The sequence below is a fragment of the Camellia sinensis genome, chromosome 6 (assembly GCF_055761805.1).
Source record: "Camellia sinensis isolate YWXY chromosome 6, ASM5576180v1, whole genome shotgun sequence".
Classification (NCBI taxonomy): domain Eukaryota; kingdom Viridiplantae; phylum Streptophyta; class Magnoliopsida; order Ericales; family Theaceae; genus Camellia; species Camellia sinensis.
Window position 1 is genome coordinate 89,920,568 of NC_138966.1, and position 15,552 is coordinate 89,936,119.

At 31.3% G+C, this 15,552-nt stretch overlaps 1 protein-coding gene across 1 annotated transcript; it reads left to right on the forward strand.

Annotated features, from left to right (window-relative positions):
• The first annotated feature begins 990 nt into the window (after positions 1-990).
• LOC114300221 (uncharacterized) lies at positions 991-10,938 on the forward strand. The gene is made up of 9 exons (XM_028245108.2): positions 991-1,312; positions 6,558-7,537; positions 7,609-7,743; positions 7,904-8,814; positions 8,901-9,000; positions 9,380-9,484; positions 9,575-9,820; positions 10,385-10,560; positions 10,655-10,938. Exons 2-9 carry the CDS (start codon positions 6,581-6,583, stop codon positions 10,788-10,790), a joined length of 2,766 nt encoding a protein of 921 aa, XP_028100909.2. The 5' UTR covers positions 991-1,312; positions 6,558-6,580; the 3' UTR covers positions 10,791-10,938.
• Positions 10,939-15,552: the final 4,614 nt, after the last annotated feature.

The following is a 15,552-nucleotide window of genomic DNA, read 5'->3' on the forward strand; positions in this document are numbered from 1 at the left end:
TTCTCATTCTATGTCAAGGTGTGATTAAAAATCATGCTTTCAGTCAATTAGTTTTGAATAGGATACTTAAGCCTCGTTTGGGAATAAGTTATATTAGTAATTTTTTGATTTTTTACGAAAAGACGTACAGAAAAGTAGAGAGAGTGATGTGACAACTTATAGTAACTTTTTAACCTTTTTGACTAAAATAGTTACTCCCCAAACGAAGCTTTAGAGCATTAATCTGCTTTTCAATTTTTTGGTTTTTGTCAAAAAAAAAAATTTATATTTTAGTCATTTTTTTTAATTTTATCCAACTAATCTAAATGTATATAAAAAGTAAAATATTTGCAATTTTTTTTAAAAAAAAATCAATAAATACAAAAAACAAAAACAAAATTGAACTACATTCTTGTATTTTGGTTTTTTTTTTTTTACAAATTTTATATTTTTAGTGTATTTGAATTAAGTAGATAAAATTTTTTCCAAAAATTAAAAAAATAAATTAAAATGCAATGGGAGGGAATTGGACTAGCAATTCTGTAGACTCTACATAACTCAATGTTTATACAATGGCCCCGTTTGTTTGGAGTTATAGGGAGAAAATTGTGTTTGGTAGTGAGGAGAGGATTAAGAATGGAGTGTTTGTTTTATCTTATATATCATCATCATCATCTTTATGTATATGTGTTTGGAATTCTGTGCACTAGTATATAAAAAAACACACTTTATCTTATATTTCACACTAATAATCTTCTCACTAATCATATTGTATTTATAATCCTATCTAACTTAGGGTAGGTTTCAGAATCTCAACAATAATTAAAAAGTTAAAAAATTACTGAAAAAGTTAAAAAATTATACAAAAAAGTAAATGATTCCATTTCCTCTATTTTTGACTCTTTATAAAAAAAAAAAAAATCATGTCCAATATATTAATATTTCTTTATCTCATATTTTAATTAAAAAATAAAAAAAATTATTTAAATAACCATTCCCAAATCAACCCTTAATTCGGCAAACAATTTAAGCGAAAGAGAATAGGCTCAAATGGGTGCATGATAGCAACGTGGCCAATCTGATCTGACAGCTTTATATTAGCAAATCGGGGCCGAAGCGCTCACAACTAAGATCCAACGGATGTAAATCAGAGTCCATTGACTTAGGAAATCCGACGGTCATAAAAAATACGAGGGTTCTTCAAAACCCCTATCGCTCTCGCTTTATGTGAAAAGTTGTTCATGTTTTTTTCGAGTTTCTAGAGAGAGAAAGAGGGAGTGTGTCTGGATTCTGGAGTGGAGTTTCTCTCTCTAACTCAAATCATACTCTTCTTGTAAGTGCTCTAAACCTTATTGTTGCTATTTAGCTCTGTGATTGATTCAAATGTAAGTGTGGAAAAGCACCGCCGAGTTTATTTTCTGAACATTTTGGGACTATTGCTCTTTGAATGACAGCTCATTTTGTATACTCATGTCCTCTTTCTATCTGTGTGTCTTACCACACAAATGGGTGCAAATTTATCACAAAATTTTATAACATTTTTGGGTGAATACAAAATTTTATACCATTAATTAAAAAATACATAACCTCCCACAAATTGGCATAACAAAAATATAGTTACCAAGCCACAAACTTTTTATTACATGAACCACAAAATATTGTACATTTTGTTATGCTAATTTGTGGTGAGATTACGCATTATATGGTTGGGGGTTTTTGTTACATGAACCACAAAATGTTGGACATTTTGTTATGTTAATTTGTGGCGTGATGATGTATTTTGTGATTGATGTTATGAAATTTTGTAGTAAAGTTACACTTTTGTGGTGCGGTGTGTAGCATCAGATTTCCCTTGGAGGGTATGTACCATAGGATTTCCCTTGTTTGTTTCATGCTCTGTGCTGTGTTATAGTGAAAAAAGTGAAAGACTAATGGTTTCTTGACATGTTGATTCCAATCCCATGAATTAAACCAAAGGGTTTGCACTTTTATTATCCAAGGCCCTCTCTTAGGTATCAATTGAGTAGATTGGAAGATAGACATTTATGTAGTGTTTGGTTCATTGGAATGAAATTAAATGAAATGGTCATTCATGACTATTTCCGTACAATGGTGAATGATTATTCTATTTGTAATATATTTTGTGTCATTTTGTTAGTGAACCAAACATGAGAATGGAGACTATATTAGAATGATCGTTTCATTCTATTTCGTTCCAATAAACCAAATAGAGCATTAGGGTTTGATTGATTGGTTTCCTTTTTGGAAACAAAAGCATTGAAAAGTTTAAAAACACTCGTAGGTTTCATTATGTTTTTATTGGGTAAAGAGTTTTTAAAAATTCATAAACAATTTCTTAGAAAGTGGGTTGTATTTTTTTGAAAAATTTTCGAAAACATTTCTCCAAACACTCATCATTTTTGTAAGTTATCATTTTGTGTGAAAGCAATTTCTGAAAATTCATACATAAAAAATTCCTAGAAAGTGGGTTGTTTTAGAAAAATTTCCCTAACAGTTTTTGGAAACACTTCACCAAACAAGATTTATTTTATATTTTTCAGAAATTAAAACAAAACCAAAAAATGGCCCTGTATAGCAAATTTCTAGGTGGAGATGTGCATTGGTTTTGGTCAACCATGCTCGGTAGTGTTTCTGTTAGATAAAAAATTAGGGCCATCTTTAATTAAATATGATGTGTATAGAAAGGATTATCAGGTTTGGGAATATTGTGTTCATTACATGAGCTTAATAGTTCTAGAAAAGGCATTATTTACTAGTTTATATCTTATGTTATCTGAGCATGTAAATAAATCATTTTGAGTGTCTATTACGCAAATTATACTACCCGCATTATTTAGTGGACATTTGGTTTGATTGACACCATGGCTACTATACTGACGAAACTACCTCGTCGCTAAGACACTTACTTTCCTGACAAACTCTTGCGTTGCCAAGAAAAAGTTGTAATGGCAAAATTTTCCCTCCATTTGCAGAAATAATCCTATGGCGTGAAAATTTTTCTCCACAAATTTTGCCTAGATCATTAATCTTTGTTGCCAAAAACAAGTATCATTGTTGATATTTTACCGACAAGTCTAATTTCTCATCGCCAAAAGACTTCCTTTGCCCACAATTATTACCTTATGCTAGAAATACTTGTAGGCTGTAGCCACTAATGCTAATTGTTATAGTTTTCTAAAATCCTTAAAAATTTTAAAGTTTTAATTCCTTTTTGTCCAAAGCATGCTTTTTGGTCATTTTTCCTTTGAAATGTTCTGATACGAATGCAGTATTTGCTGTAAGGATCATTTTAAATGTAAATTTGCAAAGTTTGGTTGAGGTTTGAGATCTATGAAGCATGGATACGGACACGAATACGGACACAGGACACGGCGATTTCAAAAAAATGGGAATACGGATACGGCGGGGGACATGGCAAATTATTATTATTTTTTTAAATATATGTGTTACGTATTTGCTATATAGATTAATTTTATATTACCAAACAATCAAAATTAATAAAAAACTAATATTAATTTAATGTGTATATAAAGACCATTACATTTATGCATTAAAAACATATGTTCTATATATTGTAAACATTATATAAAGAAAATATTAAATATATAATAAAAATAAATTTAAAATATATAAATTTATAAAGAAAAAAATTAAATTAAAATATACAATATATATATATATATATATAAATATCTAATCATAAAATAAATAAAAAATAATGAAGAAAGAAGACAAAGAGAAGAGATATAATATATATAAACTAAAATATAATATATATATATATATAAATAAAAATATTTGATCAACAGAGAAGAGAGAGAAAAGAGATAGACCAGAGAGAGAAGACAAAGAGATGAGAGAGAGGCGCGAGGTGAAAAGAGAGAAGAGAGCAGAGAGAGAGGAGACAGAGAGAGAGAGAGAAGAGAGATGGAGATCTACCAATAGAGGAGAGATAGACGAGAGAGAAGAGAGACAGAGACGAGAGCTTTACTACTTACGAGGTCGTTCGGTGATGGAGATTGAATGAGAATTGATGAAGAAAAACGATGAAAAGAAGAAGACGACGAAGAATCGATCAAAGGACACTCACCGGAGGGACTATTCGTCGCCGTTTGAGTTTGCTAAAGTGAAGAGATTTAAGCACAGCAACAAACAAAACCTAGGTTGTATATATTTTGTATTATTACAAAATAACCCTCTCATTTTTTGTTTTTTAAATATTACACTTTGACCACAAATAAATATAACAAAGTTAAAAATGAGCCTCGTCGTGTCTCATGTCGTGTCCCGATATGGACACGCGTGTCCTCGCCATGTCCCCTTCGTGTCCCCTACAAAAAAAATCATTAAATTAAAAGGACACGTGTCCCTGGCGTGTCCACGTGTCGGACATTGCCATGACACTGATTTTGGAGTGTCCATGTTTCATAGTTTGAGATTGTTTTGAATATTTGAAATTTTGAAAATTTTATGGTTTTATATACGCGTGTATGTATTGTTGAATTCACATGACGTTTGGGGATTGTTAGGATGTTTTGGATTGTTGTCGAGTGATAAGGAATTTGTTTTTGGACACTTGGGATGAAAATTGAGATTTGTGAGTTCCATGAAAATAATAATAAAATATAAAATAAAATGCTATTTCTAATTGGGTGTTTAGGCTAAAATTCAAATCCTGGACTTCTTGGTCTATCTCCCCACACTAAACTACTAAGCCCATAAGGACATAAATTTTCAGTGTGACGAAAATACCCCTGCTTATATAACCACCCTACAACCAAAGAAACCATCTCTCTCTCTCTCTCTAAAGGTCAAGGAAAATCTTTGTTCAAGCTTTTTCCAATCTGATTGTGCAGCAACAGCAATAACCTATTGTAGCATTTCAATTATGTCTATCAGTTAGTATAATCCTTCACTTTCTCACCATCCTTGCCTAACTAATTTTTAAATCAAACTAATTTGTGCTACAAGCAGTTAAGAGTTTTCTGTTGAAAATTCAGGACACAACAAACGTATATTCCTTTTTTTATATATAGGGAAATTCAATAAATTATTTAAAAAATAAAAAATAAAAATCAATCCATTGAAACATCATCAACAACATCTTAACGGGCATCTTTTCCATGATCATCAACATCACCAACGTCACTATCTGTTGATGCTTCATTTGGAATCTCCATAAATGTACTAAAGTGTTATTTCTCTTCCTTTGCCCTGTCATCTATCAATGATTCAACATTTATTTGCAAATAGTTCACACTAATCTCCAACCTAGAAAAGTAACTTTCCAGATTTGCCAAACTTTGAAAATTGAGTGTCTCCACGAGAGGAGCCATGGATGATTCGATATCTAATTTAATGTTACAATTTGGCATAACCATTTTCAGATATGATAATCTAAACTTGTGATGAGTTTAAATCATCCATTAGCCACTATTTTTGACCTAAAGCAGTACATGAACTGTTGATTATAACTCTTTATCTATCTATTTTATATCGTAAATACAAATATCTCCCCCTGTAAAAAAAAATTAAACAATTATTTATTTTTATATCTGTATGCAACTCCAATTTTAAATTTCAATCACACTGTAACATTTTTTCATAAAAAATATATAGTTTTATACATATCTGCACATACAGAAATATTTAACTCTGTAAAATAAAAAACAAAAAACAAAAAACCTTGCATAAAGTTATATCTAAATTAAAAATGTCAACAGTTAAACTTAATAATGTCTCACTAACCCTATTAATTGTCATTTTCACTAAACATATAAGAATAACTGTCCAGACAAATTTCATAAAACAACTGTTATTTAAAAATTTATCTATCTTTGCAGATTTTATCTGATTTATATCTTAATAGATTTTTCTATATATGCACATACACACCATAGCACATGTTTCCACAGATTTGTCTGTCTTTTGAAATTTCATTTCATCTAAATCTGAGCATATTTATCTATAGATTTATGTGTTCCAAAAAAATTGGTACACTTACATATGTGTAGAGAAAAATTTATTACAGATATTCATATTTGTACAGTGTTGACAAATGTTAATTGGACATAGAACCTGTGTTATACAGATTTATCTATTTGTACGAACACATACACCTTCATATATTTTGACAGATATATCCGTGTACAATTATGTATCTAAACAGATTTTTATCTATATCAAAAAAGATTTATCTATCTGTACAAATTTCATTACAATCTATATCTGAACATATTTTTTTATTTGTGCACATAGACACCATACCACATCTGCACAGATTTATCTATGTTTTAATTTTAATTTTTTATTTCATTTATATCTGAACAAAATTTTCTATCTGTACACATGTAACATGTCTCCATAAATTTATCTATCTGTTGAAATTTCATTTCATTTATATCTGAACAGATTTATCTATTTGTACACAGATACCATAACACGTGTGTGCTCAAATTTATCTATATGTACAAAATTCTTCTCATGTATATGTCAACAGATTTCTCTATTGTATTTCATGTAATCGTTAACAATCATTTTACATATATACTTTGCAGTCAACAGTTTGCGCATTGCAAAAATGACGAGAAAGAACAAACAATCACAAGAAAAGTACGAGTTGTGTCCAAGGAGTGAGAGATGCAGTTTGCCAGTCGCTGAAAATAGCCCGACAATTGATACAATACCAACAATAAGAAACACCTCCCTAGTGCAATCAGAAGCCTCACTGGTCCTTGGTACAATAACAAGGAGATCGCCTCGTCTGAGTGGACGAACTCAGCATCTGTTAGTAACCACACCACCAGAAACCATTCCTCCCCCTCCAAAAGAAAGGAAAATTCCTAAAAAACCAGAAAAGAAACGAGCTGCAAAGAAAATACGTACATTCATATTTCAACATCGGTCAAACATCTTGGCTGTGATACGATTGATTGAAAGGATCCGACTCACAAAAGCACATAAAGATGTGCTGAAACAAACACCATTCTGGCATTTCTTCGAATCAATCCTGAATCAGCGTTATGTAGAATCATTGAGGTGCAAAAAGAACGAGAACATTATTGTTGAAATAATAGAATCATATAATTACAAGAAACAAGCATTCCACATTGGTGGAAAAGATTTGCTCCCAAGCAGCAGAGACATAGGGTTGATATTTGGCATAAAGCAAGGATCAGAGCCGCTAGATATCACTCAGGGATCAAGAAAGAGTTCTCAATTTGTCAAGAGAATATTTGGTAACATCAATAACATATCCAAAGTTCACATTGAGAATGCAATTAATGAATCGCTGAAAGGAAGAAGTGAAAGGGATTATGAAGATGTTGCAAAACTGCTCTGCTTACATGCACTTCTAACAGTGTTCTTCTCCGGCAGTAGCCATATTCTGACAAGAAGATATATACATTATGTGGACGACCTCCAAAACATGGCAAAGTATGCATGGTGCGATGCGATCAGAGACAAATTAATCAAATCTGTGCAGAAAATGCACCAAAAACCAGCTGGAGTGACTGGATGTGTCATAGCACTTTTAGTAAGTTTTTATCACCACTAAAAAACAATCGAAATATTCCATATTTAATTTCTTTCATTTCTTATACACAGTACTGGTTGTGTGAGCACACAAATCTTGTTCAGCCAAACATAGACGAGGGATTCCCGAGATACATCAAATGGCATCTTGGCACTCTAAGCAATAATTTAGGAGAAAGGCGAATTCCAACACTCAGACCTGAAGAGGTAACAGCATACTCATTTAGAATTTTTAATAACATTTTGCTACCGATACTTCTTTCCTGCCATATATATATATATATATAGTAATCTTGTGTTGTCACCCACTGTAAATTTAAATACAGTTTATAAGAAGTTATGAGAATTTTTTCCTCAAATGCCACAGGTTTTGGAGGATGAGCTTAAACTCACAGACCTAGAATTCAGTGTTTTTGTAGAAGAAACATTGGCAACACAAAACAATCAGATCATCATGTCAAACAACGAGTCAGATACTCGAACTGTTTTACATGAAATGAAAACTTGGGACAGACAAGAAGTGACGACTGAACAAGACAAACTTGATGCATTGTGCGACGCAATCCTGGGCTCCATCTCTGAATTTCACTCTGTTGATGCCTCGCAATTTGTCTTGGAGACTAATTTTGAACATTTGGAAAGAGAGACAAAACAACATGAAGGCAAGTTTGATGGTTACATTTCTTTGGGAACCGCAATTGATAACATCAACCGAATAGCACACGAAGTATGTGGTCATGAAGAGGAAATGAAGGCATTGAAAACCGAGAGCAACTATGCTTTAAACCTTTTGAAAGAAATGGTAGTAAATCATGTGGAAGACAGGAAGAAACTGGTGCACATGGAAAAGGAGAACAAGGAAGTCAATGAAGCAAACAAACAGCTTAGGGAAGAGTGTGACAACATCAGGAAGGAGAATGAGAAAGTCAATGAAGAAAACAGACACTTGAAGGAAGAAACTGAGAAACTCGAAGCAGAGATAGACATGCTAAAGAATGGGCAGAGAAACAAGAAAAGATTGTGTGCATACGATTATGGGACAAAGTCAAAGAAGCAGAGAGAGGAAGAACAACTAAAATCAGAACAAGGAGAAGAAAATAAAGATGACCAAGAAGAGGACGACCAAGACTTTCTGGATATTGAAAATTATACCTGCACTGAGCCTGCTCCAAATGAAATAAATTACCCAGAACTGAAAAGGGATGGCCCGGTTTGTAAATTCTTGTCTGCGAATGAGTTTCAAAGGCTCCAGAACATCATAGCACAAGATGGATACACGTAAGTATGAAACAAAAATGACTCTAAACACCATTTAGGCTAAATATTTCAAAATAAACTTTAACACTCTAAATCCAAAACTGCAGGGCAATCATCTACAAAGAGAAAGACATGCTCTGCCAAGGATTGTACATATCCATGGAAGATATCATGACACTACTTCTGGAAAGAGCAATAACAAATATTGTAAGTAATTCACTAAATAATAATTCTTAATTTGTAATACATGTATATACTTGCTGTGATCCATAACTGTAAATGTTCTTAAGATATTTTTAATTATTAACGAGTTATATATGTGTACAATAGATTTATATCTATATAGATTTATTTACCTACTGACATAGACGCTAACATATATCTGAATAAATTTATATTTCTGTAAGAATTTGATATGATCTCTATCTTCAGAGTCATATATATATATATATATATGTATATATCATTCGCAAACATAAATATGCACAAATTTATATATCTCTGCATATACATAAACTCACAAACATTATTAAAATAAATATATAAATGAAATAAATTAAAAAAACCCCTAATTTTCTACATGCAGGTCATTGATTGCTTGGGTCAAATTCTCCTCAAACAACAAGAAGAGGCAAGATGGGATGGCTCGACAGTACCAAACAAGACACGCTTCATCAACAGCCACTGTTGGGTATATAACTAATCAAAAATTGTATATATATATATTAATTGTTAGCAAAAAAATTCAAATACTGATTGAAATTCAATTTTCATGAAACAGACAATTATAACACGAGCTTCTGAAAGCTACAAGGAAAAAGAAATATACAGCAGAGTCTGCAAAGCAATACAAGACAATGTCAGGTATATTCAATTTCCCATGAATTCAAAAGGAAGACAAGAAGAATCAGTGCCATTTCACTGGACACTACTTGTCTACGACATGCACGAGGGAATGTGGAGGCACTACCACTCAAGCAGAGGTATTGGACTCTATGATTCCTATTTTGAGGATGCAAAAATTGTGGTAAGTAACAAATTTTTTTTATACAAATACAATGTTGCATAATATAAAAAAAAGGATTAATTATACTTTTAACCCTTGTAGTTTGGCTCAAATTTCACTTTGGTCTCTATTGTTTCAAATTGAACAACTTGGTCCCTACACTTTAAGTTGAGTTTCAATTTGGTCATTCTGTTCAATTTGGAGGTTGAAACTAACAGTTTTGGTTGTACACATAAAAGGTTTTAACTAAAATGAGGACGATATTGTGTGCCTAAAACTAAAAACTAGATTTCGATTCCCTGCCCTTCCAATGGATATGGAATCACGAGCACTAGATTTTGGAGGTTAAAACTAACAGTTTTGGACACTTGTCAATCTCCTGAGTTGTACACGGAGAAGAAATTAACAAAAATTTGGACAGAAGAACCAAAATGAAACTTGACGTAAATGAAGGAACCAAATTATTCAAATTGTAACAATAGCGACCAAAGTGAAATATGGGTCAAACTATAGGAGTGAAACGTGTAATTAATCCTAAAAAAATTTGAAAAACTAACACAAATTATATTTTAACTCGTCAATCAGAAAGAAAATGTCGAGAGATATTTAAGGAAAACATACAAGGAGGCATGTGAAAAACAACTGCAATCCATGGGGGAAATTAATTTATTTCAATCAGAAAGAATGCAAATCTTAGCATCCCAAGGTTTTGACTGTCCTATCCTGCAAATGAATGACTCTCCACAACAAGTTTCTAGATCGTAAGTTTGTTTCTATCATAGCAAATAATAATAATAATTAATAATTATTACTTAAAAAATATGAATTAAACTAACACCAAATATATCAATGCAGGGTCGATTCTGGGATAATTGTTGCATACATGATGATGAAACTAGCGATGGGAATGAAATACGAAAGCTATCTTCCCCCTGAAATACTACAATGGACAAGAGCAAGCATTGCAAAAATGTTTATAAATTACGAATGAAAAATAATTGTGAAGATCTCTTGCTCTATATATTTGGAAATCTGGACATACTGTTAATTTTGTAGCTAGTCTAGTCTGTACAAAAATATTTAACTCGAAAATAGCTTTACCTCTTATTGTTATAAAGAAATGCCTTCCATTGCCAGAAGTTTATGATTGTTTCATTCCGTGGAAATTGTTGTAGATCACAACTGAATATATATAGCTCTTCTCTATTAGAACTGTTTTTTTATTTATTTTTATTTTTATTTATGACAGTAGCAAAAGAAGAAACCAACTCTCCAAGGTAAAATAATAGTAATACTAATAATGAATTAAAAAAATTTAATGGACGTATATACATAATTGTGGAAACATAAAAACAAGTATCTACAGATACATGTAACAGTCAATGAAATGGTTTGCCACGCACTAGACTTGACATTTCTATGAACCATCAAAAAAAGAAAAAAAAATCCGTACATTAAAACCAACCTTCCCGAGGGTAGGGTGCTTTGGTAATTTCCCTGTTGTTGCTTCCACGTTGTCTTAATTTCTATGTTTATATAAATGAGGAGTCTCTTGTATTGTGTAAAAGAGTTATCATCGTTTTCAGGTCATAGTAAAACTGCAGCGACTATGGACGTAGTTTTATTCTGAAATGAAACTGTTCTTGTGTGTATATGATTGATTTAATTTGTATTATTTTTTTTATTTGTTATTTTATGTCTTACCGATTTTAAAGTTAGGAGTTATTTAATTCTTAACAATAAAAACACTCGGTTAGGAACCACTAGCACTTCTTTATAGCACCAACAACAGAAAAATCAACCCTTTATATCTCTCTATTTAACAGATATATACACTCAACTCTCATGTGGCGTTGAATAAGTGTACAGACAAATCCTGTTAACATTTTTTACAAAAGTTTTATATTATTATCCTTAATTTTTTTTTGTCAAATTTCTTGTTTTATGTAATCACAACCTTGGAACCTAAGAACCAGACTCATTTTCCTAATTTTCTTTCTATTTTTTTCCTTCATTTTTTTCTCCTCTCCTTTCTCCTTTCTCCACCTCATGTCCAGTGCTATTCTTTCAACTAACACAATCAAACCAAAATAATTTCCAAATTAAAACCTTTCTCCTTCTCTACCTCATGTCCAGTGCTATTCTTTCAACTAACATAATCAAACCAAAATAATTTCCAAATGGAAAATGCTATACAACTAAAAAAAAATTTACAAATTTTTCTTACAAACTGATGTGGCATGGAGTGATATGACTTTGGAATATGAAATGAGGCCCCTCACATCAGTTTGCGAGGAAAGTTTCTTTATATAGCACTACTCTTTCCAAATTAAAACAACAAATGTATATAAATATTTCAATGTACATAAATGTGTATATATATCAATTAATATTTATGGTCAGTGTGGGTTGGGGGGTTGATGGTTTTTCTGCACATTCCTACCCATGTACATATATACAACCAGCTGTAAGCCAAGTCTCTTAATAGGAGACTTAATGTGCCCACATACACATTAATTTTATAAATTATATATTATGTATTATTTGTATATTTATTTTTTATTTTATTAATTATTTAACGTTATGGATGATAATTATCAAGGTTGGCTAAATTCTAAGAACTCTAATCGTGGTTTGGCTAAGGCCTATCAATTTCCACTAATTGATAAGTTTCCTTGATGGAATGAAACTAATAAAAATTGATGAGTTTCTTGGATGGAAGGAAACTAATAAAGTTTAGGTATCTTTCTGATAAAGGTCTCTAATCTAGGAGCTATAAATAGGTTTGTGGTTTTCCATTAATGAGGCACTCAAGTTCTACATAAGTTAAAAGACACTTACACTTAAATTGTGAAGTTCTGATAAGTTAGAAGATACTTATTCCTAAATTGTGAGTGAATAATATAATATTGAGAGATTCATAAGATATACACATATCACACAACTTGATCAACAATGACTGGAGGAGGTTAGTGTAATTTTATTTCGTTATATATCTATACACATATGATTATATTATATATGTGTACGATTTTTTCTTACATTGTGGTATCAGAGCTTTACCTCTAAACCCATGTTGCTCAGTATACAGATTTATTATATATTAGAAAACGTAACATTAATTGTATAATAGGTTTGCGTAAATAGTCAGCATAAACTTGTCTGTTTGCATCCGATTAAAATTATACTATTAAATTTGGATTTTGCCGACGTGTTGCCTCTTTGAGATGCCTTGAAATCATAACTTGTGTTATCTAAATATTTTGTATCGCAAACAAAATTCTTTGTCTATCGAAAAGTTACTAGTTTGATTATATATTTATTCTAAACTATATATAATCTGTTGACATAAACATTCTGTCAGTCACATCACATTTTGTAATTAAATAAAATAATTATTGTCCTTTATCAAACTGTACATGGAATTGGAATTGGATTTAAAACAAATTGTTCTAAAATTTAATTTATTTACAGTTTTTAGATGAATGATTTGAAACATTTTATAAAGTTTTTAAACTATTGATAGCTGCATAGGTATATACCATTACTGTATATGCACATATTTTTAGAATATTGTAATGAATTAAATCATGCACTATTTAATTCTTTTAATGATTTACCTTTTGAATCCATCACATTAACATGAATAGAATATTATTTTCTGTATAGATATATAAAAAACACATATTTTGTTATCTATACATTTACATGATATTTGATAACTTTGTTTTGTGAACAATTTGTTTCAAAGTTTTGTGATGCAAAAGGACTTATTTACAGAAATTAAGTATAATATCTTGGGACTATTATGGATTTGTGTTTCGTTCCATTAAAGGTTATTTGATATCTAATTTATAAGATGGTTGGGCATTACATTAATTTGAGAATAACCACAATATCTTAAATTATTGTTATGCGTATAAATTCAGAAAATAATTATATTAGATGGCATCTTATTACTTACATTTAAAATAGTAGAATTAATTATTTTTACCCAAAGGGAAATAATTGTTTTATTAATTTATTTGGAATAAGATAGTAAGTTAAATATCAAAATAGAAATTTCCTATGTCCACAGATAATGGAATATTTTTATTTTTATTTTGGTGAGAGATATTTACTAGTCTTATTGATACAGTTAAATAGATTCGATGCATGTTGCAATCTTTACCCACAAGGAGATTAGAATTTACTTTATTTTTATTATTTCATAGCATGATTTGTTCTTGGTTGTTGCAGTTATTCCTACTACATTATTGAGTTTTGAATCATCTCATATTCCATTTTTGAGTGGTGAAATTTTTTCTAACTAGAAAGATAAGATTCTTTTGACTTTGGGGTGCATGGACCTTGATTTGGCACTTCGTGTGGATGAACCGCCTATTCCCACGGAATCAAGTACGCTAACTGAGAGGGCTTCTTATGAGCGGTGGGAGTGATCTAATTGCTTAAGTTTGATGCTCATTAAGTCCCATATCAGTAAGGGTATTAGGGGTTCAATCCCTGACTGCGACAAGGTTAAGGTCTTCATGAAGGCTATTGAAAAGCAATTCGTGACATTTGATAAGGCATTTGCCAACACCCTAATGAAGAAGCTCTTAGGCATGAAGCTTAATGGTTCTAAAGGTGTATGTGAACACATTATGAAAATGCGGGACGTTTCTGCTCAACTTAAAATATTGGAGATAGAGATTTCTGAGTCGTTCTTCATACATTTTATCCTTAACTCTCTTCCTATGAAATATAGTGCTTTCAAAATTTCCTATAACACACAGAAGGAGAAATGATCAGTAGATGAACTTTTGGCCCTGTGTGTTCAAGAGGAAGAGAGATTGAAGCATGAAAAACTAGAGATTGCCAATCTTGCATTTCATAGAAAAGGAAAAGGCCGAAAGGACAAAACTGTTCCACAATAGAATAACAAGAAAGTGCAAATGAAGCATTATGGCAATAAAGGTGAATGCTTCTTTTGCAAGAAAAATGCACACATGAAGAAGGATTGTCCTAAGTACAATAAATGACTTGAGGAAAAAGGTAATCTCTTATCTCTTGTGTTTTATGAACCTAACTTTGTTAAAGTTCCTAATAATACATGGTGGATTGATTTTGGTTCTACAATTCATGTTGCCAATACTATGCAGGGCTTTCTCAGCCTAAAAAAACCAACAAGAAGTGAACAAGGCATCTATTCGGGAAATGAGATGCAGTTACATGTACAAGTTGTGGGGTCTTTTAGACTGATTTTAAATTCTGGCTTTGTTTTCGATTTTGAAGACACTTCTTATGTTCCATCATTTTCTAGAAATTTAGTTTCGATTTCAAAATTAGAACCTTTTGGATATACATTTAATTTTGTTAGTTGAGTTTCAATTTATTGAAAAATAATGCCATTATTGACAGTTATTTTTAACTGATGGTTTGTATAAATTTGATTTGGATTTTTCATATGAAAATAGTCTTTTAACCTTGCATGATGGAATTGGCATAAAGACAAGTATTACCAATGAGAACTCTTCTATGTTATGGCATAGGAGATTGGACATATCTCAATGGAAAGGATAAAAAGATCAGCGAATGATGGAGTTTTAAATACTTTTAATTTTACTGATTTTGGTACTTGTGTGGATTGCATTAAGGGAAAGCAAACCAACAAGTCCACTAAAGGTGCCAAAAGGAGTTCTAATATTCTTGAGATCATACACACAGACCTTTGGGAACTATTTACTCCACTTTGTTTCAATGGTGAGAGATAT

Bases quoted from the DNA above. Each gene is read 5' to 3' on its own strand.
- LOC114300221 (XM_028245108.2), top strand. From the start codon at position 6,581: ATGACGAGAAAGAACAAACAATCACAAGAAAAGTACGAGTTGTGTCCA. The intron at 7,538-7,608 runs GTAAGTTTTTAT...TCTTATACACAG, and splicing joins GATGTGTCATAGCACTTTTA to TACTGGTTGTGTGAGCACAC. The intron at 7,744-7,903 runs GTAACAGCATAC...CAAATGCCACAG, and splicing joins CAACACTCAGACCTGAAGAG to GTTTTGGAGGATGAGCTTAA.